Below are 23,649 nucleotides of genomic sequence, written 5' to 3' on the forward strand. Positions count from 1 at the left end.
TAAATAATGCCATAAAACCCTGTTTGGTTGTTTACCAGTAATTAATCAATCAATTGGTTTATAAATGCCAAAGACGACAGAGTCAATAATGTTTATGAAGGCATATCATCGCTCACGAAGCCATCGAATTCCTCATCCTCTGTATCGTCATGGAAGAGGTTGTGGTATAAATCGGCCAATTCTGATGCAGTGACCTCATCCGTTTCCATTTCGATTTCGGATTCGTCCGATTCCTTTTCCGAGTCGTAGCATGCATCGAACATTGCAGGATGGCACATTTCTGATTTACGGAAACCGTTCTGAATAGTCGATTCTTTAATTTTCTTCCATGCTTGAACGACCCATTCTGCCACTTGAGCGTAAGTAGCTCTGCGTTGTCTACCAGTTTTAGTGAAGGAATGTTCGCCCTCCACCATCCACTTCTCCCAGGCAGCACGCAGTCTGTCCTTGAATGGCTTGTTGACCGAAATGTCAAGTGGCTGGAGAAGTTTCGTAAGACCGCCAGGGATTATCGCGATCTTTGAGTTGACTTTCTCGAGGTGTTGTTTAACGGATTCGGTTTTATGGGCGGTCATAGAGTCCAAAATGAGTAGCGAGGTCTTCTTTGTGTGGAAGAATCCACCTGGGCGCTTGACATACACTGAGTCAATCCAGTCGTTCATGACTCCTTCATCCATCCACCCCTTTGGATTAGCACAAACCACGACGCCAGATGGAAACTTCTCCTTCGGGATAGTTTTTCGTTTGAAGATCATCATTGGTGGGAGTTTCTTCCCCAATGCGGTACATGAAAGCACGACAGTGAAACTCGATTTCTCATGGCCTGTTGTCTTGATGGGTACTGTTTTCTCACCAACTTGCTTGACAGTTCTCGTCATCGGGATGTCGAACGTTAAAGGAACTTCGTCCATATTGATCAGGTGATCAAGACTGATTTTATGCTGCCTTATCTTGTCCCTTGTGTAACCCCTAAAAGTGTTGAGATTTTCTTGCCAATCTTTGGGAAGTTTCTGTGTCATTGTAGTGCGGGTGCGGATCGCCAATTCTTCCCTGCGCATGAACCTAAAACACCAAGATGGTCCACCCTGAAATTCTTCAATGCCAAGATCTTTAGCGATGGTTTTTGCTTTTAATCGGATGCTTATTGCAGACACCCCCCGTCCTGCCGCCCTCTGTTCATTCACCCATGATTCAACTTTATCTTCAAGGTTGGGCCATCTTGCTTGGTGCCCCCGAAATGCTTTTTCTTTGCCTTTTTTGCCTGTTTTAGTTTGTCCTCCTGCTTTTTCCATGCCCGCACCAACGATTCATCGATTCCGTACTCTCGGCCGGCGGCACGATTGCCATGCTCCTTCGCAAACTGGACTGACTTTAACTTGAAATCGGCATCGTAACTTTTTAGCCTCTTCTTCACTGGTGGTATCTTGATGTTGTTTTCTTTTGCGTCATCATTGTAAGCTTGTTGTGAAATGATGATTAATCGCTTAAAACTGTGGTATTTATACCCTCTTACTTGGATCATGATGTCGATTTTTGTGGTGACAAAAATTTGTCCATCCTTAGTCAAACCCAGGACTGAAATGATTAATGAGATAAAAATGCATTCTCCCAATATAAATAGATTAAATTAAGAAAATAATTTTATCTTTTTTATGTCAGCAGAAGAAAACATTATTAGGAGAATTGCGAAGTTCTGAAGTGATTTTTTGCCAAAGAATAAAATTTAGAGATAGAAGTATTTAAATAGAGGCCTTGGAGGATTATTCCTCCAAGGATAGACCTAAACGTATTATGCACATGTAATGCACAAATTTAGCATTAACCCCTTCCATATGGTGCCGCATACGTAGGCGGCATGAGGAGCAAGTGGTTATGCGAGGCTGCCATATCGGCGTCTTGATTATATTTATTGTAGTTGCCCCTGCGTAATGACATACTCTCTAAACTGTCTTCATCACATTTTCTATGGTTATCAAAATTCACGGGTGAAAGAGAGAACGATTGATATAAGCGGTGACTATATTTTATGATGCTAGTATTATTACGACACATCGTACGTCTGGCAGCTAATGCTGCCCGCAAGATTTTGGCCCGGAGTGAAGAGGTTAAGGAATCAGGTACAGTTTGTAATTTGTAATTGCGAAAATGGCCGCCGGCTTGTTTTTGTTTGATCGCGACACACAATGTTGGTGTTGGTACCAGTCAGTGTTGTATTGTATGTTCATGCTGTTTAGTTAGGCCTGTTTTATTTGTGATAATACATTTATTAATAACAAGAGCATGTAAAGCGGGTAAGATACTGACAAATCCTACCTTCTCTTTGTTGTTTGTCTCGATCGTGCGCACTGTATTATGACATTGATCAACTTTCATTCGACAAACCCAGTCGGTTCTCCCGCAAATCCCCGATCCGAGAGGGCACCCAGCTAAACTAATCGTTCAGTTTTTTTTGACTGCGTAAGAGGGCAATTTCTAACCAGAATCCACAGATGACCCGCACCTTTATATCACCCGCACCCCTGAATTTTGGCCCCTTTCTGAGGCAAAAAGCCGCGGGTCATACACTGAAAAATATGGTACTTGCTTCTCTCAATCTACATTCTAACTCTACTCCTCCCCTTCCCGCCACATTTACACCCAAGTATCTAAAGAATGCAGACAAGGTCATCATATTACGACAACAGGAGAGTACTCATAGTAATGGGTTTAAATTAGACAAATTTAGATTTAAGGAAATAGTCAAGAATTGGTTTACCAATAGTGGTCAACAAATGGAATAGACATAGTAACCATGTAGTGAGCACTGAAACTATTAGTTGTTTTAAGATAAGGTTAAACAACTTTATGGATGGGGATGACAGGTGGTAATGGACATGGAACTGCCTAGTATAGGCCTTATGGTATCTTGCAGTCTCCCTCATTGTATGTTCTTATATATTTTCTGGCAAATAACATGCACTGGCATATACTGCACAACCCTGATTTTATAACATTTTGGAAAAAGGTTAAACTCCGTAAGATCCTTTGAAAATGGTAATAGTTATCTATACAAAATATAAAACTCACAAAATTATGGCACTCTTTACCTTGATACTTTTGAACTCTTGATTACAGCATTACAGGAAATATTCTATTGTTGTAAAAGTAAGTAGACTGGCATGACAGGGTTGATGCATTTTTTCCTATGGAAGGCCAATTCACACTAGATGGTTCAAATAGTTTGTCTTTGTTCGGCTTTTGTATTTTAACAAAGAAATCAATGAAGATGTTCCGACCATGTCTATCATTCATTCGTATGTATTGGATACATTTGGAAGAAACTCAGTCTGATGTAACATATAAGTAATGGAAGAATCCCAGCCATTACAGATCAGTCATATAGCAGCAACAAAGGGGAGAGGGTATGTCTTACCTTCAGTCTGTGGAAACTTTGAGGCCTTGTACAATGAACCACAAAAAGTTAATAGAACTTGTCTGGGGCTATGAGGAGCTTGTGAAGGGTCCAAAATTCACTCTCTTACTCTTTTCTTTTGGCAGTTGTGCACCCACAATCTTTTTTAGCTTTAACTCTACTTTCTTTATCTTCATTTAAAAGAAGAGCAAATGCAGTGATCTCCTTTGCACAAAATTTATTTGGCACTGTGCCAGAACAACAGCTGCATGCAAACTGACTGCATCCTAGACATATGGTGTGAATACAATGACACTTTGATGGAAAGCAAACAAAACATAAATGAATAAAGACAAACCATATAGTGTGAATCAGCCTTGATCCATTTTTTTGTGAATGTACCTAACAAACATGATTTGTGTCATTATATTTTGAATTGGCAAGAGCTTGTTATTAAAATAAAAATGTGATTGCACACTATCAGTTGGCACTGGAGAGTCAAGTTGCCTGAAAGCACTTACACCCTGATAAAAGAAATTAAGAAAACACAGAAAACAATATGGTGTGTGGGTGACTATGATTGGCATGGAGGACAGTGCATTGGTGAATGTTTCTCATTTCCAGATAAATAAATACATATACATCAGTATCAAGTTCAATCTATAGTAGTAGTAGTAGTAGTAGTACAGGGCAGGATAGGTAAGATGGGGGAGAGGGGGACTTGGAGGGTTAGTGTAAGGAACAAATGAAATGGAAGGAAGTTAGAGTTATGGAAGGTGTGGGGCAGACCCACTTTCAATCTATACAATATTGGTATAACATTATATAGTAAGAAAAAAATTAAACTCGCATGATTTCCTACAGGAGTATGCCATGAGTAAGAGTCTGGGAATCATCAGAACTACTTCTTTTTCCACCATTAATTAATCATTGATTCACTTATGTAATATATTAATAAAACAGAGTAAATGTGGCAGGAAGAGGTTGTGTAGATCAGATTTTTGTGGTAAGACAGATATGTGAGAAAGCTAAAGGAAAAGATAAGGATGTTTTTTTGGGCTTTTATGGATCTGGAAAAGCCTTATAAGAGGGTAGACAGGAAGGCACTGTGGGAGGTTTTGCAGATACAGTAAACTTCCACTTATCCGAACTCCAAGGGGGATTAGAAATGTCCGATTAACCGAAATGTTCGGTTAATCCGACTTTGTGCGTTTCATTCCGGTAGAGTTTTATGCGGTAATGTCAGCTGCAATATTCGTACCTGTAAACTTAACATACACATGGAAATGCTTATAATAGTTCATAAACACATTCTAGAGTATAAACAGCCGATCAAGTGTAAACATGGAGTGTGCTGCCACCGTGTGAGCACTTGGTGAAGCTTGCGGGTGGCGCGGGGGTGGCGGAAGAGGCGGCGGGGTGTTTGAATGTTCGGTTGAGATCCAAATACGTTCAGTTGAAGCGATGGCTACCGTATTGAGAAAATGTTCGGTCAATGCGATTATTCGGTTAAAACGCATTCAGATAAGCGCGAGTTTACTGTATATGGGATGGGAGGAAAGCTTCTAGGAGCTGTCAAGAGTTTTTATTAGAGTAGTAGAGCGTGTGTCAGGATTAGAAATGGAGAGAGTGAGTAGTTTGAGGTAAAGGTGGGGACTTTGTCACGGATGTGTTATGTCGCCCTGGCTGTTCAACTTCTACATGGATGGGGTGGTGTGAGAGGTAAATGCAAGGGTGGTGGGTCAGGGATTGGAGATGTTTAAAGAAAATGGAAAAAAAGTGGGAGGTGAGCCAGCTATTGTTTGTGGACGACAATGCGCTTGTAGCAGGATCAGAGGATGGATTGAGGAAGTTGGTAACAGAGTTTGGGAGAGTGTGTGATAGAAGAAAGCTGAAGATAAATGTGGGTAAAAGTAAGGTGATGAGATGTACAAGGGGTGAAAGTGGCAGCACACTGGAAGTGAGCATTAAGGGAGAGCGATTGGAGGAAGTGGATAGTTTTAGATACTTGGGTGCAAATGTGGCAGGAAAGGGTGGAGTGGAGGTGGAGGTAGAATGTAGATTGAGAGAAGCAAGTAAATGCCTTGGTGGATTGAAGAGTGTAATGAGGAATAGACATTTGGGAATGGAGGCTAGGAGGAGACTGTATGAAGGAGTGATTGTGCTAACAGCACTGTATGGGGCAGAAATATGAAACGTAAGAGAGGAAGAGAGAAGGAGTTTGAATTTGTTTGAGATGAGGTGTCTGAGAAGTATGATGGGGGTTATTAGGCTGGATAAAGTGAGAAATGAGGAGGTGAGGAGGAGAACTGGGGTGGTAAGGGAGTTGGGAGATAGGGTTGATGAAAGAGTATTACGATGGTTTGGACACATGGAAAGAATGAGTGAAGAAAGACTAGTAAAAGAGGTATAGAAGGCAGATGTCGGGGGAGTGAACATGAGGGGACGTCCTAGGATGAGATGGATGGATGGGGAGAAGGGGGCTTTGGGGAAGAGGGGAATGTCTGTTAAGGAAGGACGGGAGAGGACAGAAGATAGGGGTGAATGGAAAATGGTTGTATATGGATGATGTTGTGATGCATGAGGTGGAATGGGTGGGGGGATGGGGGGTGAGGTAGTATGTGTGAGCAAAATTTTATGATAGGGGGACAGAGAGGGGGGCCACCGATTTAATGAAGTGGCCTTGCTGTGGATGCACTTTGTCTTGAGGCACTGCCTCTGACCCAGGGCAGTGGACAAGGTGCAGGGATGACCAGTCATCCAGGAAGTGCTAAGATAAGAGGGAGGGTGGAGGGGAGTGGGGTGTATTTAGGAATGGAATGGGTGGGAATGGTTTTATACCTTTTGCTTTTTGACTACCTCCCTTGTAAGGGGGAAAAAGCCTTGGTATATGTATGTAAATGTGGAGCAGGAGATACGAGTTATAATGTTTACTACCTAGTGCTATGGTGGGATACTTCTGGTTCAGTGAGGATATTGTAAAATTCTATGGGCATAGCTTGCCCTAAGCCACTCCAGTTTTACCATATAATGTATAGGGTGTACTTTTTGGATATTTCTTAGAGAATATATATATATATATATAACACACAGGAACCCACAGTCGGAGAAAGAATAAACTTCGAATAAAGAATAATCCTATATTTCGGCTATCAACTGTAGCCCTCTTCAGGAAAGTACATAAGAAAGAGAACAGAGGGGACTTATAAACTACAGTAAGAAGAGATGTGGACAGTTGACCTCACTCAGACGCGGGGCTAACTGGGGTGGCGGAGGAGGGAGGGGGTGAGGAGAGGGGAGGATGTAAAGTCCGCACGAGCTTATTTATTGCTGCGCGTGAGATAATGTCAGGTGTCCACTGCCCTTTAGAAATATTAATATTAGGGCATTCCTCAATTAATGCTGATTCGACTATTTTCCTCCTGAAACCACAGTGGGACTTGAACACTAATCTGGCCTTACCCCAGTCGAAAGAATGATTCTTATTTTTAACATGAAGAAATACAGCCGAATGAGTGAGGTCAACTGTCCACATCTCTTCTTACTGTAGTTTATAAGTCCCCTCTGTTCTCTTTCTTATGTACTTTCCTGAAGAGGGCTACAGTTGATAGCCGAAATATAGGATTATTCTTTATTCGAAGTTTATTCTTTCTCCGACTGTGGGTTCCTGTGTGTTATCTACAAATGTGCTACTACATTTCTATTTAGAAATATATATATATATATATATATATATATATATATATATATATCTATATATATATTATATATGTAAATATATAAAATATATATATACACATACTTTTTCATGAGGGGACATCCTAGGATGAGGTGGATGGATGGGGTGAAGGGGGCTTTGGGGAAGAGGGGAATGTCTGTTGAGGAAGGATGGGAGAGGACAGAAGATAGGGGTGAATGGAGAATGGTTGTATATGGATGATGATGTGATGCATGAGGTGGAATGGGTGGGGGAATGGGGGGTGAGGTAGTATGTGTGAGCAAAATTTGACGCAGCCCGAAGGAATTTCTCCCCCGTCTTCTCATTTTATGCAATGGGGGGATGGAGAGGGGGGGTCGCCAATTCAATGTGGCCTTGCTGTGGATGTGCTGTGTCTTGCGACACTGCTTCTGACCCAGTGCAGTGGACAAGGTGCAGGGATGACCTGTCATCCAGGAGGTGCTAAGATAAGAGGGAAGAGGGAGGGTGGAGGGGTGTGGAATGTATTTAGGGATGGAATGGGTGGGAATGATTTTATGCCTTTTCCTTTTTGGCTACCTCCCTTGTAAGGGGGAAAAAGCCTTGGTATATGTATATGTATGTATGTACAATACAGGAAAGGAGAAATACTCTTGTTTCTCTCCAATTTATCATAGGTGCCATGATGGGAGGGAGGGTGGAGGGAGTGGATTATATAGGAAATGGAATGGGTGGGAGTGGTTTCTATGCCTTTTTCTTTTTGGCCACCCCCCTGTGTAAGGGGGAAAAAGCCTTTGGTATGTGTATGTATGTATATACATACATACATATATATATATATATATATATATATATATATATATATATATATATACATATGAATGTAGTAGTTTCAGAGGGATTAGCTTGTTAAGTGTAGTTGGGAAGGCTTATGGGAGGATCTTGATTGAGAGGATTAGGAGAGGAACAGAGGGAGTAATTGGTGAGGAACAGTGTGGATTTAGGATGGGTAGAGGTTGTGTACATCAGATTTTTGTGGTAAGACAGATATGTGAGAAAGCTATAGGAAAGGGGAAGGATGTTTTTTGGGCTTTTATGGATCTAGAAAAGGCTTACGACAGGGTAGACAAGAGGGCACTATGGGAGGTTTTGCGGATATATGGGATAGGAGGAAAGCTTCTAGGAGCTGTCAAGAGTTTTTATGAGAGTAGTAGAGCATGTGTCAGGACTAGAAATGGAGAGAGTGAGTGGTTTGAGGTAAAGGTGGGACTTCATCAGGGAGGCGTTATGTCGCCCTGGCTTTTCAACTTATACATGGATGGGGTGGTGCAAGAGATAAATGCAAGGGTGGTGGGTCAGGGATTGGAGATGGTTAAAGAAAATGGAGAAACGTGGGAGGTGAGCCAGCTATTGTTTGTGGACGTCAATGCACTTGTGGCAGGATCGGAGGAGGGATTGAGGAAGTTGGTGATAGAGTTTGGGAGATTGTGTGAAAGAAGAAAGCTGAAGATAAATGTGGGTAAAAGTAAGGTGATGAGATGTACAAGGGGTGAAGGTGGCAGCAGACTGAAGTGAGCATTAACCCCTTCCATACGGTGCCGCACACGTAGGCGTCATGAGGAGCAAGTGGATTCGCGACTCTGCCATATCGGCGTCTTGATTATATTTATTGTAGTCGCCCCTGTGTTTTTACATTCTCCCAAATGTGCCCTGAATCCCATTCTCTGTGGTTTTCAAAATTCGCGGGTGAAAGAGAGAACGATCGATATAAGCGGTGACTATATTTTATGATGCGAGTATTATTACGACACGTCGTACGGCTGGCATTGGCTGCTGCCCGCGAGATTTAAGTCCCGTAGTGAAGTGGTTAAGGGAGAGCGACTGGAGGAAGTGGATAGTTTTAGATACTTGGGTGCAAATGTGGCAGGAAAAGGTGGAGTGGAGGTGGAGGTAGAATGTAGATTGAGAGAAGCGAGTAAAAGCCTTGGTGGATTAAAAAGTGTAATGAGGAATAGACATTTGGGAATGGATGTTAAGAGGAGACTGTATGAAGGAGTGATTGTGCCAACAGCACTGTGTGGGGCAGAAACATGGAACATAAGAGAGGAAGAGAGAAGGAGTTTGAATGTGTTTGAGATGAGGTGTCTGAGAAGTATGATGGGGGTTACTTGGTTAGATAGAGTGAGAAATGAGGAGGTGAGGAGGAGAACTGGGGTGGAAAGGGAGTTGTTGTTGTTGTCGTTCCCTAGACTGTCTGTCCGAGCAGTCCGTCTCCCTAAGGAATGCCACTGCCGAAACTGGGTTTTCCCACAAATCCTTTATAGAGTGTATGTTGTGTTGTTTGCGTGCATGATTGTGTATAATGCAGTCTTCCATTATGTGTTGTATGGTATGGGGCGAAGTGTTACATCCTGGGCAGCTGTTCACAATGTGGTCATCCAGCCTCTTCTGGTAGCTTAGAAGTGCTGGGTGGTGGCCACACCACAGTCTGGCCAGGTGGACTCTGTCCTTTCGTGGGAGAGAGGATTCAGAAGGGTGGATATCAGGGGGTCTGGCATGCAGCAGTGTGTTGTCTTTCAGTGTGTTAATGGAGCGGTGAGTGATATGATTATATGTTTCCGGAGGCTGGTATTTGGTGGTTGTGGAGGAAGAGAAGAGAGTATCTGTGCATGATAAAGGTCTTTGGGTATTGTTTTAATGTTTCTTGATGTGTGTGTGTGGGTGTTCTGCTATGTAGTGTAGCAGGTGTGATGTGTTTGTGGTGGCTGCGGCAAGTGTTTGTGTGCCTCTCATGTCGAGGTGGTCCTTGACTTTGAGGATTTTTGTTTCATGGTGTAAATGGTCTGTAGGTGTTGTATTTGTGCAGCCTGTAATTGTTTTTTGGGCTTTGTTTTGTATGATTTGAAGGGTGTTGTAGTAGAGAATGGTTGTATATGGATGATGTTGTGATGCATGAGGTGGAATGGGCGGGTGGATGGGGGGTGAGGTAGTATGTGTGAGCAAAATTTGACGCAGCCCAAAGGGATTTCTCCCAGTCTTTTCCTTTAATGCATGGGGGGACAGAGAGGGGGGGGTCGCCGATTTAAAGAAGTGGCCTTGCTATGGATGTGCTATGCCTTGCGACACTACCTATGACCCAGGGCAGTGGACAAGGTGCAGGGATGACCCGTCATCCAGGAGGTGCTAAGATGGGAGGGAGGGTGGAGGGGAGTGGAGTGTATTTAGAGATGGAATGGGTGGGAATGATTTTATGCCTTTTTATTTTTGGCTACCTCCCTTGTAAGGTGGGAAAAAGCCTTGGTATATGTATGTATTAGTGATATACCGAAGCTTCGGTATCGGTATCGGTAAATATCGGTTTATTTTCAAGCTATCGGTATCGGTATATATCGGTATCGGTAAAATAGAAGGTATCGGTATATCGGTATTGAAAAATAAATACCGATACCGATACCGATACCTTGAGAGAAAATTTAAGTTAAATTAATTTCATTCATGAAACAAATAAATAATTATATAAATATATAAAGTAAAGGGTGTCTTTCACGCCATGTGGTTGTGGAATCATTTGAGTCTTATGTAAGAAGAGAAGAGAGCTAGCTGATGGCTATTATCCTATTACCCTTTTCGATCTCATTCTTAATATTTATTTATTGTAATTATTTATTTATATTTAATATTTGAACTTGCATTTTTCAGATAGTCAATATTGTGATAAATTTATTAAATTACAATTAGAATTGCCAGAATTAGCAATAATGCCTAAGTCAAAGCAAAGTGTTATATGGAATCTAGTGACAGTATGCAAAGATGATTCTTCAAAAGTATCCTGTAATTTCTGTAATACAATATTAAGCAGAGGAGGAATAAACAGGCAAACCCAAACAACAACAAATATTAGAAAGCATCTTCAACATAAACATCCTGATGAGTTTGGAAATGCCGAATTGGAGCAGAAAAAAGCAGCTGAATCAAACCCAACACTTGACTCATTCTTAAATGTTCCACCTACCAAAAAGCTAAAAATTTCAACTTCAACTTCTAGTCAAAGTCAAACAGGCTGTTCAAGTGCAAAACAGGTATCTCAACAGCCAACTCTTGAAGCTACTCTCCAGTACAAAAAGATTTGGGACATCAACAGTGCTCCAGCAAAAGAGGTACACAAATATATTGCTGAAATGATCACAATAGATTGTCAACCTATATCTATTGTAGAAGATCTGGGATTTGCTAGGCTCCTTAATCACTTAAAACCAAACTATAAGATCCCAAGCAGGAAATACATCTCTAACACAACTATCCCAGAGCTTTATGAAAAAGTGCACAATAAAGTACAAGGCATTGTGAGCAATGCGCAAAATATCGGTATCGGTATCGGTAACCCATTAAATTCCTGTATCGGTATCGGTATCGGTAAAATGCTAAAAAAAAATATCGGTATCGGTATCGGTATCGGTAAAAATTTTGGTTCTGGCACATCACTAGTATGTATGTGTATAATTTCATGGATAACTGGTGATTGTGGTGTCTTATTGTTTTGGTAAATGTTTTAGTAAGCATCTATCACACCATTATTGCCCAGCCACATCCCAATACTCTTTCATCAACCCTATCTCCCAAATCCCTTTTCACCCCGCTCTCCCTCTTCACCTCCTTGTTTCTCACTCAGTCCAGCCTAGTAATCCCTATCATACTTTTGAGGCATTTCATCTCACACACATTGTAACTCCTCTCTTAAGTTCCATGTTTCTGCCCCATATGGTGCCGTTGGCACAATCACTCCATAAAATTTCCTCTTAGGATCCATTCCCAAATGTTTATTTCTCATTACACTTTTTAAATCCCCCAAGGCATTTACTTGCTTCTCTCAATCTACACTCTACTTCCACCATTCCTCCCTTTCCTACCACATTCGCACCCAAGTATCTAAAAATATTTCCTCCAGTCTCTCACCTTTAATATTCACCTCCAATTTGCTGCCACATTCTCTCCTTGTACATCTCATCACCTTACTTTTACCCAAATTTATCTTCAACTTCCTTCTTTTGCACACCTTCCCAAACTGTCACTAGCTTCCTTAATCCCTCTTCTGATCCACATCCTCCAACATGCACAGTGTTGTCAGCAAACAACTGGCTTATCCCCCATTTTTCTCCATTTTCTTTAACCATCTCCAATCCCAAGCCCATTACCCTTGCTTTTACTCTTGCACCATCCCATCCATGTATAAACTGAACAGCCATGGCAACATAACAGATCCCTGGCAAAGTCCCACCTTTACCTCAAACCATTCACTCTCTCCATTTCTGATTCTAACACAGGCTCTACCACTCTCATAAAAACTCTTGACTGCTCTTAACCCCTTCCATACGGTGCCGCACACGTAGGCGTCATGGGGAGCTTGTGTATTCGCGAGGCTGCCATATCGGCGTCTTGATTATATTTATTGTAGTCGCCCCTCCATAATGACATTCTTTCTAATTCTTTTGTAATCGCATTTTCTATGGTTATCAAAATTCACGGGTGAAGAGAGAACGATCGATATAAGCGGTGACTATATTTTATGATGCGAGTATTATTACGACACGTCGTACGGCTGGCATTGGCTGCTGCCACCGAGATCTAAGTCCATGACGCCTACGTGTGCGGCACCGTATGGAAGGGGTTAAAAGCTTTCCTCCTATCCCATATCTATCTATAATACCTCCCACAGTGCCTTCCTGTCTACCCTGTCATAAACCTTTTCCAAATCCATGAAGAAGAAGAAGAAGAAGAAGAAGAAAAGTTATCTTTCCCTAAAGCTCTCTCACATAACTGTCTTACCATAAAAATCTTGTCCACACAAACACTACCTGTCCTAAACCCACACTCTTCCTCTCCTAATCTTCTCAATCAAATCCCTCCCATAAGCCTTCCCAACTACACTCAACAAACTGATTCTTCTGAAACTACTACACTCACACCAGTCCCTTTTCCCTTGTAAAGTGGAACTATACATGCATTCCTCTAGTACTCTACCCTCTTTTAAACAAACATTAAACAACCTTACCAGCCAGTCCACCATCATTGTACCTCCCTTTTTTTTTTAGACACACTGCATAACACCCATCCAACCCAGGTGCCTTACCTGCTCTCATCATTTTAACAACTGTTCTCACTTTATCTTTCCCTATTTCTCCTCAATTTTCCTCATTAATCACTGGAATTTTCTTGGTGCTTCCCACTGCAACTACATTTCCCTCCCTATCATCCTTCACATTGAACCACTCCCTAATTGACTATCATGAACAACACACATAATCATACACATATCCCACACCAAGCCCTCTACACTCCCTCCTCTCCTGATATCACCTTTTGCTCCCCCTGCCTAACCCCAACAACATCATGGAGAGTGGTCGGAACCCTTGGTTCTGACCACCTTCCAATCATCATCACCATAACAAGATGCACCCCAGTTTGCCACAGACACACATACACCAGTAACAAGAGAGCTAACTGGGAAGCTTTTACTGAAGAGACAGAACAACATTTTGAAACACTTAACAGTACACCAATCACAAACATAAACAATGCTGTGCACACTTTTAATACAATCATTCAAAATGCAGACAAGAGATACATCCCTAGAGGCAACAGAAAATCACACAACCCCAACTTCACACCAGAAATCCAAGGCCTCATCAGACAACGACACACACTTAAACACAACACCCCCACACCTATCCCTCAAAACATAGCAGACCAAATACAAACACTAAACACTGTGATTGCCAATAAAATACACAAACAAAAAACACAAAATTGGCAAAACTTTATCAATACACTTAATCACAAAACAAACACCAGCAAATTGTACAAAACACTCAACAGCATAACACTATCCAACAGTAATACAACACGCTCTCACACAGCAATAATCACAACAATAGACAATCTACCCTCAAACAGACAACAAGCAAACACACTCATAAATCACTTTGCACAGACAAGCCATCTCACTTCTCACCCTGACGACTGACACACTATTTAACGTAAGAAAGACTTTCCCACAGACTCAGACTATACACCCTTCATAGACAGTCAGACAAAACACATAATACATAACCTCAAGCACTCATCTACCTGTGGCCCTGATAACATAAGTAACATCCACCTAAAACACATTGGTCCACAAGGTATACACGCACTCATAAACGTGGCAAACTACAGCTATTCACACAACACTATACCAGACATCTGGAAGCATGGTAAAATAATCACCATTCCAAAACCGAACAAAGACCCAACAATCCCAACATCGCACCGCCCAATCACACTTCTCTGCACCCCCTCTAAAGTCATTGAACGCCTAATACTTCAACTTGTCACACCACATATTCTCCTTGCTGACTCACAACACTGTTTTAGGCCACTACACTCCACAAACACTCTTCTGATAAACCTCACACAAAGATGGCATCAATTCAGATAGGCCCCACCACAGAACACTTCTTATAACATTAGACATTAGTAAAGCTTTTGATGCTATCCCCCGCCACAATCTAACAAATAAAATATATAACACAGACATGCAAAATAACACCAAAAGATGGCTGGCCAATTATCTGGCAGGTAGGAATGCTTATGTGTCATATAATGGCCAATCATCGCACATCAGAAACATTAAGAATGGAGTACCACAGGGCTCTGTTCTATCCCCCACACTCTTTAATCTATACATGCATGACATACCCACACCAGACACCTCAGAAATACAAATCTCTTCCTACGCAGATGACATAACAATCACATACACACATCGTAACACAGACAAAGCTGCAGAAATAATCTAGCCATACCTTGATACATTCAACACATGGTTCATCACAGACTCAAAATAGCTCCAACCAAATCTACAGCAACACTTCTCACCAACTGGACAATAGAACACAAATACATACCTCATCTCTACATCAACAACACTCTAATACCACACACAAACACACCAAAAATTCTTGGTGTAACATATGATACATCCATGTCTTTCAAACAACACATCACAAACATAAAAAAACAAATGCACACCTAGACTTAACGCACTTAAGTCAATCACTGGAACAACATTTGGACAAAACAAAGAAACTAATACAACAATATACAAACAATGCATACGCTCAGTGATGAATTATGCGAGTCCTGCATGGGCTCCTAATCTCAGTGAGACACACCTCAACACCCTTCAAATCATACAAAACAAAGCCCTAAAAACAATTACAGGCTGCACAAATACAACACCTACAGACCATTTACACCATGAAACAAAAGTTCTCAAAGTCAAGGACCACCTCGACATGAGAGGCACAAACACTTGCCGCAGCCACCACAAACACATCACACCTGCTACACTACATAGCAGAACACCCACACACACCAAGAAACATTAAAACAACACCCAAAGACCTGTATCACACACAGATACACTCTTCTCTTCCTCCACAACCACCAAATACCAGCCTCTGGAAACATATTTATAATCATATCACTCACCGCTCCATTAACACACTGCTGCATGCCAGACCCCTGATATCCACCCTTCTGAATCCTCTCTCCCACAAAGGACAGAGTCCACCTGGCCAGATTGCGGTGTGGCCACCACCCAGCACTTCTAAGCTACCAGAAGAGGCTGGATGACCACATTGTGAACAGCTGCCCAGGATGTAACACTTCGCCCCATACCATACAACACATAATGGAAGACTGCATTATACACAATCATGCACGCAAACAACACAACATACACTCTATAAAGGATTTGTGGGAAAACCCAGTTTCAGCTGTGGCATTCCTTAGGGAGACGGACTGCTCGGACTGACAGTCTAGGGAACGACAACAACAACAACCACTCCCTAAAATACTGTTTGCGGATGACACTGCGCTTGTGGCAGGATCGGAGGAGGGATTGAGGAAATTGGTGGCAGAGTTTGGGAGAGTATGTGATAGAAGAAAGCTAAAGATAAATGTGGGTAAAAGTAAGGTGATGAGATGTACAAGGGGTGAAAGTGGCAGTAGACTGGAAGTGAGCATTAAGGGAGAGCGACTGGAGGAAGTGGATAGTTTTAGATACTTGGGTGCAAATGTGGCAGGGAAAGGTGGAGTGAAAGTGGAGGTAGAATGTAGATTGAGAGAAGCGAGTAAATGCCTTGGTGGATTAAAGAGTGTAATGAGGAATAGACATTTGGGAATGGATGCTAAGAGGAGACTGTATGAAGGAGTGATTGTGCCAACAGCACTGTATGGGGCAGAAACATGGAACATAAGAGAAGAAGAGAGAAGGAGTTTGAATGTGTTAGAGATGATGTGTCTGAGAAGTATGATGGGGGTTACTAGGCTAGATAGAGTGAGAAATGAGGAGGTGAGGAGGAGAACAGGGGTGGAAAAGGAGTTGGGAGATAGGGTTGATGAAAGAATATTAGGATGGTTTGGACACATGGCAAGAATGAGTGAAGAAAGACTAGTAAAAGAGGTGTGGAAGGCAGATGTGGAGGGAGTGAACACGAGGGGACGTCCTAGGATGAGGTGGATGGATGAGGTGGATGGATGGGGTGAAGGGGGCTTTGGGGAAGAGGGGAATGTCTGTTGAGGAAGGACGGTAGAGGACAGAAGATAGGGGTGAATGGAGAATGGTTGTATATGGATGATGTTGTGATTGCATGAGGTGGAATGGGCGGGTGGATGGGGGGTGAGGTAGTATGTGTGAGCAAAATTTGACACAGCCCGAAGGGATTTTTCCGCGTCCTCTCATTTTATGCAATGGGGGGACGGAGAGGGGGGGTTGCCGATTTAATGAAGCGGCCTTGCTGTGGATGTGCTGTGTCTTGCGACACTGCTTCTGACCCAGGGCAGTGGACAAGGTGCAGGGATGACCCGTCATTCAGGAGGTGCTAAGATAAGAGGGAGGGTGGAGGGGTGTGGAGTGTATTCAGGGATGGAATGGGTGGGAATGATTTTATGCCTTTTTCTTTTTGGCTACCCCCCTTGTAAGGGGGAAAAAGCCTTGGTATATGTATGTATTTGATTTGCCTCCTCTTCCTCTCTCAAATTCTTTCAAAAACATATTTTTATTACTTTAAAAAATTTGTCATACTCTTACCCCATTTCACATCTGCTCTCCTCTTTGCCTCCTTTATCTTATGCATGACTTCCCTTCTCTTTATTTTGTAACTCTCATGATTCCCTCATCCTAATTTGTAACCAATCTATGAAAGCCTGTTGTTTCTTCTCTTCTACACCCTTCTTTGTTTCCTTATCCCACCATTCACTACCGTTCCTTCTATTTCCTCCCTCCCTCCTTGTTCCACATACCATCTTTGCACACCTTATGACTCCCTACTTGAACCATCTTCATTCCTCCTCCACTCTATCCTTCACTCCCTCCCAGCTTCTTATACTCCTTCTCCCTTCTTTCTCATTTAAGGGGGTACGCGACACCTGGAGGTCATTTTCTAAAATATCTAGAGTAAAGAGCTGAAACTTCTCAGGTAAATAGGTATCCATATTGCCTACATTTTAAGTGAAGCAGAATGATGTATGTACACATGTACATATGTACACATGTACACATGTACGTATACCAGTAGCGACATTTAAAAGTGTACAGCACCATAATACGTGGACCAATTTGTTTTATATTTTGGCTATGATTAGTCAGTAGGCACACCTAGGGTCGGTCATTGAGTAATTGAACAATTTCCTTTATACTTTTGCATACAGGCATTTCAATTTTAATGGTTGGCAAAAATCGTGAAAAATACATTTTTTTTGCTCGTTTCCCTTATTACTCCAAACTCTTTCACCCTATTCAAAATATTCGAACGATCGGCCCTAGCAGTTACTAAAAGTAATATTCCCTGTAAGTTTCATTTAAATCTAATGTATATTAAATTTTTTATGATTAAAAAAAAGTAGAAAAATATCGAACGGAGATATGGCAACTTGAAATATGAATATATCTGTAACTTGCTTATAGTTTCACCAATTTGACTGATTTTTTCATGGCTTAATTCTTATTATATAATAAGTAAGTACAGTAAAAATTATCAACATATTTTAATTATAAGTACTTTAAATACTGAAAAACTAAAGTATAAGTATGTCACAGTAGTGACGACGCACAGACGACAACATCATATAATTTGCTTTTTTGCACCTTTGGCAGTTTCTTCATATGAAACCTCTCTGCTGGGGGTCTTCAGGGTATCTAAATCATTGGAAAGAGGTTTATTTTCCAGTAGTGGGCACCTTCTCTTTCCTCATCAGATTCCCCTCGCCAATCTATGTTGGTAGGGCACCCCCTCCAGCATCATATGATGTCCCTTCTTCTTTCTTCTTCCTGTATAGCCTTGATCTTTTTCCTCTTGCTTTCTTCTTTGGATTTAATCTTCCTCTTTGAATTGTTTAGTCTAATGTTGTCCTTTACCTCTGTCACCGTCACAGAGGTGCAGGTGAGGGCGGTGGTGGAGTGAGAGGTGGTGAGATCTTTAGTCGTCTTTGACTGCTTGCCATCTTTAACTGCTGTTTTTTGTCATTGTGATGTTCTTTTGTTCTTTTTGCTACCCATGATGACTGTACTGAAGAGTAATATGTACTAGCTAAAGTAATAGATTGCAATGAGAGCTCATGAGACATGCGTACTTCCCTTTTCAGAGCTAGCCGGTAACTAACGCTTAGTTTCGCACAAAGTTGGCGAAATATTCTCCCTCCACCTTCCTCCCTTCCCCTCCACAATCGTATTGGCCGTTGATACACTGGGCGAGTGTAAATTCAATCAAATTTCAACGTTATTCGCTGCGCCTGAAGGTCCTAAGTGGCACGCCTCCTTCTAGTGTGGGTTGCGCCTTTAAATATGTCCCTTTAATCCTCACCCAGGACCTTTAAATTGCGCGCGGCTGGAAAATTATTTGTCGGGATTTATTTCTAAGTGGTATACGAACATTTTGAACACAGTTTTGAAAAATGCCATATCTTGACCAAATTCACCCCCCCCCAGGTGTCGCGTACCCCCTTAAGCAGTTCACTAAGTACCTCCCTACCTTCTGCCCTTTTCCTCTTTCTCCACTCACAATTTACCTTCCACCAGAAAATGATCTGATATTCCCCCACTCTCTCCTCTTAGAACATGTACATCCTTAACTCTCCCTACTGTCTCCTGGTCACCATTATAAAGTCCATTAATGCTCTATCTGCCACCCTTCCATCCACCACCCTCTCCCATGCTTGACTTTCTTCCTAAACACTGTATTTGCTATCAACTCTCTTTCGAGACACATCACCATCAATGCTCCACTATGATTTTTACCTGGAACTCCATACTTTCCAATCACTCCATCTATTGGTTCGTTTCCTACCCTAGCCTTAAGGTCTCCCAATACAACTACACTTAACCCTCGATTTAACGGACAAATGTGTGCAGACCTTTGTCCGTTATTTGAAAATCGGGTCCATCCATTACCAGTACTAGATACCGGACATAAGTCAGTTACGTAGAAAACTGTCCATTAGGTTTCGGCGTGCACACATGTATTAGATATGTAATAAAAAGCTACAGTACATATGTATAATGATGCACATAGGTGAGAATTTTGATAACCTGTGGATTTGGGATAGGAAGGTCACTTGTGAAGGAATTGAATAATGCTGGTGATAGTACATGTAGCTCCCTGGGAACTAAGTAGTATAATCTTCTGTTTCCTGATATATGGATGTTACTGAGTCACTGCATTCTCTACTAGCTTGGAAATTGGTCAGTTATGTCATTGTTGTGATGTGTCATGATCTTTTTTGACAGGTTATGTCTATGGACTGTGTCTAAGGCTTTCATTATGTCTACTGCCGCTATTACTGTATCTTCTTGTTGAAATCCTCGTTATTATTTGATGTTTGAGCAGTGTGCTAGTGCAATGGCCTTTGAATCCATGATCAGGGGAGGTGGGTAGCTGGACTTTACTTCTTTCCTAGATCAATTTTTCAATTAGTTTGGAAATGCTGGAAAGAAGATGGGTCTACAAAATGCTGGGTTTCTGGCTGGTTTGTTGATTTTCTGATGGGATTTTGTTATACGTCCAAAAACTGAAGAAGTCTTTTAAGGTCTGTATTACCGCTGGACCCAGATGTCTTGTATGGTAGTTGTTGTTGTTGTTGTTGTCGTTCCCTAGACTGTCTGTCCGAGCAGTCCCGTCTCCCCAAGGAAGGCCACAGCCGAGACTGGGTTTTCCCACAAATCCTTTATAGAGTGTATGTTGTGTTGTTTGCGTGCATGATTGTGTATAATGCAGTCTTCCATTATGTGTTGTATGGTATGGGGTGAAGTGTTACATCCTGGGCAGCTGTTCACAACACGGTCGTCCAGCCTCCTCTGGTAGCTTAGAAGTGCTGGGTGGTGACCGCATCGCAGTCTGGCCAAGTGGACTCTGTCCTTACGTGGGAGAGAGGATTCAGAAGGGTGGATATCAGGGGGTCTGGCATGCAGCAGTGTGTTGTCTTTCAGTGTGTTAATGGAGCGGTGAGTGATATGATTATGGTAGTTTAATATCTTGTTTGGCCCTAAGGTGTGTTTCTTAGCTTCTTCCTTTTTTCTATGTATTTAACCCCTACCATACGGTGCCGCATACGTAGGCGGCATGAGGAGCAAGTGGATACACGAGGCTGCCATATCGGCATCTTGATTATATTTATTGTAGTTGCCCTTGCGTAATGACATACTCTCTAAACTGTCTTCATCACATTTTCTATGGTTATCAAAATTCACGGGTGAAAGAGAGAACGATCGATATAAGCGGTGACTATATTTTATGATGCGAGTATTATTACGACACATCGTACGTCTGGCAGCTAATGCTGCCCGCGAGATTTTGAACCGTACTGAAGAGGTTAATGGAGAGTGCAGCACTTGCTGGATCCATTATTATTTTGCACATTTCTTACATATTTTTATTTCCTGGGGACATGAATTTGAAGCTTCTTTTATAGAAGTGCATATATATGATGTTCTATAGTTGCTTCAATAATTAATTGGAGCCTATTCTGAGCAGAACCTACTCCTTCATGAGCATAGTTGGGTTAATTTTTCAGGTTTTCATTTTTGTTTTTACATTATTCTACATTGGCTTGCTGCCTGCTTATCCAACAATGGACTGTATGTTCTTGATGTTTTGACTTTTTAGAGTCATGAATGGAATATACATAAATATAGAATTTGAAACCAGATGCCACAGAATTAAATAAAAATTAACTAGTGATATTAAAAGATATAATTTCTGCATAGAAATACTGATAAATGGAATAATTTGGATTAAGAAATAGTATAAACAGAATGGGAGAATTTTAAGACATTTGACAAATAGGAATGCAGAGACAGACCTACATTATTTCATCAATCCTCACATACCCATAAAAGATGTTGCTTAATGCATTTTACATATATGCATTTCACACTCACCACAGGTATAACATGGGTAACACCATCACCAGAGTCAATAACGGTGCCAGTAAGAGAACGTTCTGTCACTTGCCGTGATGCCCATGATGCAGCAAGAGACAAGACTGCTTGTACCGCAATATACAGCCCAGGAACATTAAAGGATTCAAACATGATTTCTGAAAACAAGATATTAATACTTAGAATCTATTAATCCAAGAAATGAATTGTGAAAACTGAAAAGTGAATTTATGGCACACTAAATATGCCAATATTACATATGCAATTTGCAGAGATGGAAAAGGGATTAACAGAGTTTTAATGTGAATGAAAAGGGTCTGAGTTTTTACTGAACCACCTCCCAAATAGAAGAAAATGGTATACATAGAATGAGCAATGCTTCATGTATGGTTCAAACTTGCTTTATGTCCTTATTTTCCATTTATCATTTTTAGCTTTGAATTCATGTATTGTTCCAGCTTGGGCTATATCACCTAAGCTATTCCACATATTTGTGTCTGTATGGATAACTATTTCTTCACATCCTTTAGATATTTAGTCTTTCTTAATTTGTTCTCACAATCACTTAAAGCACTCCTATCCCTAATCAATGCAGTCCATCTTTGGTGACCTGAATACAGTACACATATCACCTCTTTTTTTTTTATCTTTCAACACTGGTTTTTAGTCTTTCCTTGTACATTTTATGTAACAGACTGAGAATCAGTTTGGTTGTTGCCCTTTGTAATCTCTCAATCTTGCTGATATCTTCATTATGTGGGGACCATACCACAGGTCAGGTTTTCTTGAGAGTTTTTTCATCAACTCTTCATGTGTGTGCATCCAAGACATGTGAGCCCACTAAACTCAATTAAATGTAAATTAATAAAGGCTTTGGCTACATTTTAGATTTCATAACAACTAGATCACACTGTAAACACTCCTTGCAATTCTCACCAAGCAGTAGTACAGGTGTTTGAATGCAAAGCCCATGATTCTAACCCAGTATCATTGCATAAATCTGTTTAAATAGAATATTTTCCTTTCAACAATAGATCATGATAAAGTAAAACACATGTGAACAGGACACATAAATAGAGTAAATTGTACTCAAAAAACAAACCACCATCCAGATATATGTAAAATAAAACTTTGTATAATTCTAGGTATTTACCTGCTGTGTATTCTCTATTCTCTGGGGTGTTTAGAGGAGGTTCAGTTAGGAGGAAGTAGTGATCCTCTGGCTCTGATCTTAGGTATTTGAAGATACATTGCTCCATGAATTTTTCCATTAAATCCCAGTCCTCCACAATACCATGACGAACAGGATACTGAAAAGAAATACCCAGTCAATCTATGGTGTGCAAACTTTCTACAGATATAGTTCTTTTGTTCAGAAGTCACCATAGAGAGAAGAGTTTTAGAATTAGTTAAATATGAGTGTAGAAATGTGACTAATAGTTTTTAGGATTCAGAGTACATGAACCTGTGATTGGATAAATCAATCTGTTATTCCAGGTCTCTTTTGCAGGTGACCAACATCTCGCAAGTTAAGTTTAGATGTCAGATGTTCAGTGTCTTCTGTATATCAATTCCATCAGGGGCAATTTGCTTCTGTTACCAGGCCTATTCTGTCTTAGTACTGTTTTAAAGATGGATGATGGTTTGAATGTAGTTGTGGGATAGATTTCTATGTTGGGCTGATGTTTGGGGGAATTTGGCAGGATATGGAGTTTGGGGGCAGTTTATGTTATGTGGTGGGATGAGCAGGTGAGACTGAGGGCTCTTGTGTAGATTTGTGTGCCTATCACTTTCAAGTGCCATTCTCTTGGGAAGATATTTATTTCCAAATATAGAAGCTCTATTGGAATACTTTTAGTAAATCTTGTCCTTATTTTTAATGCTTTGGGAATTGGCTGCATGTTATTGTGGCAGAGTAGCATGCAGTTGATACTTTAGGGTCTATATGGGGCGCCCCTACGGACCAGAGCCACACATCATTTTGTGTGTGATAGAGGAAAACCCTGTTCATAGAGAAATGATGACACTTAAATACTATAACTGTCCCTCCGTTACGTTGTCCCTCAACCCCTTGTCACTGTCCTG

General features: G+C 41.2%; 1 protein-coding gene across 1 annotated transcript in view; it reads right to left on the bottom strand.

Annotated features, from left to right (window-relative positions):
• Arp3 (Actin-related protein 3) overlaps positions 1–23,649 on the bottom strand; it is a 197,927-nt gene that overhangs the window by 98,528 nt on the left and 75,750 nt on the right. Inside the window, exons 3-4 of the mRNA XM_076199005.1 lie at positions 22,718–22,874; positions 21,565–21,722 (exon numbers count right to left, since the gene is read on the bottom strand). Coding sequence (XP_076055120.1) covers positions 21,565–21,722; positions 22,718–22,874 — 315 coding nt within the window. The remainder of the gene's footprint in view (positions 1–21,564; positions 21,723–22,717; positions 22,875–23,649) is intronic.

Source organism: Oratosquilla oratoria, chromosome 15 (genome assembly GCF_046742065.1).
Source record: "Oratosquilla oratoria isolate Oo_2021 chromosome 15, ASM4674206v1, whole genome shotgun sequence".
NCBI lineage: Eukaryota > Metazoa > Arthropoda > Malacostraca > Stomatopoda > Squillidae > Oratosquilla > Oratosquilla oratoria.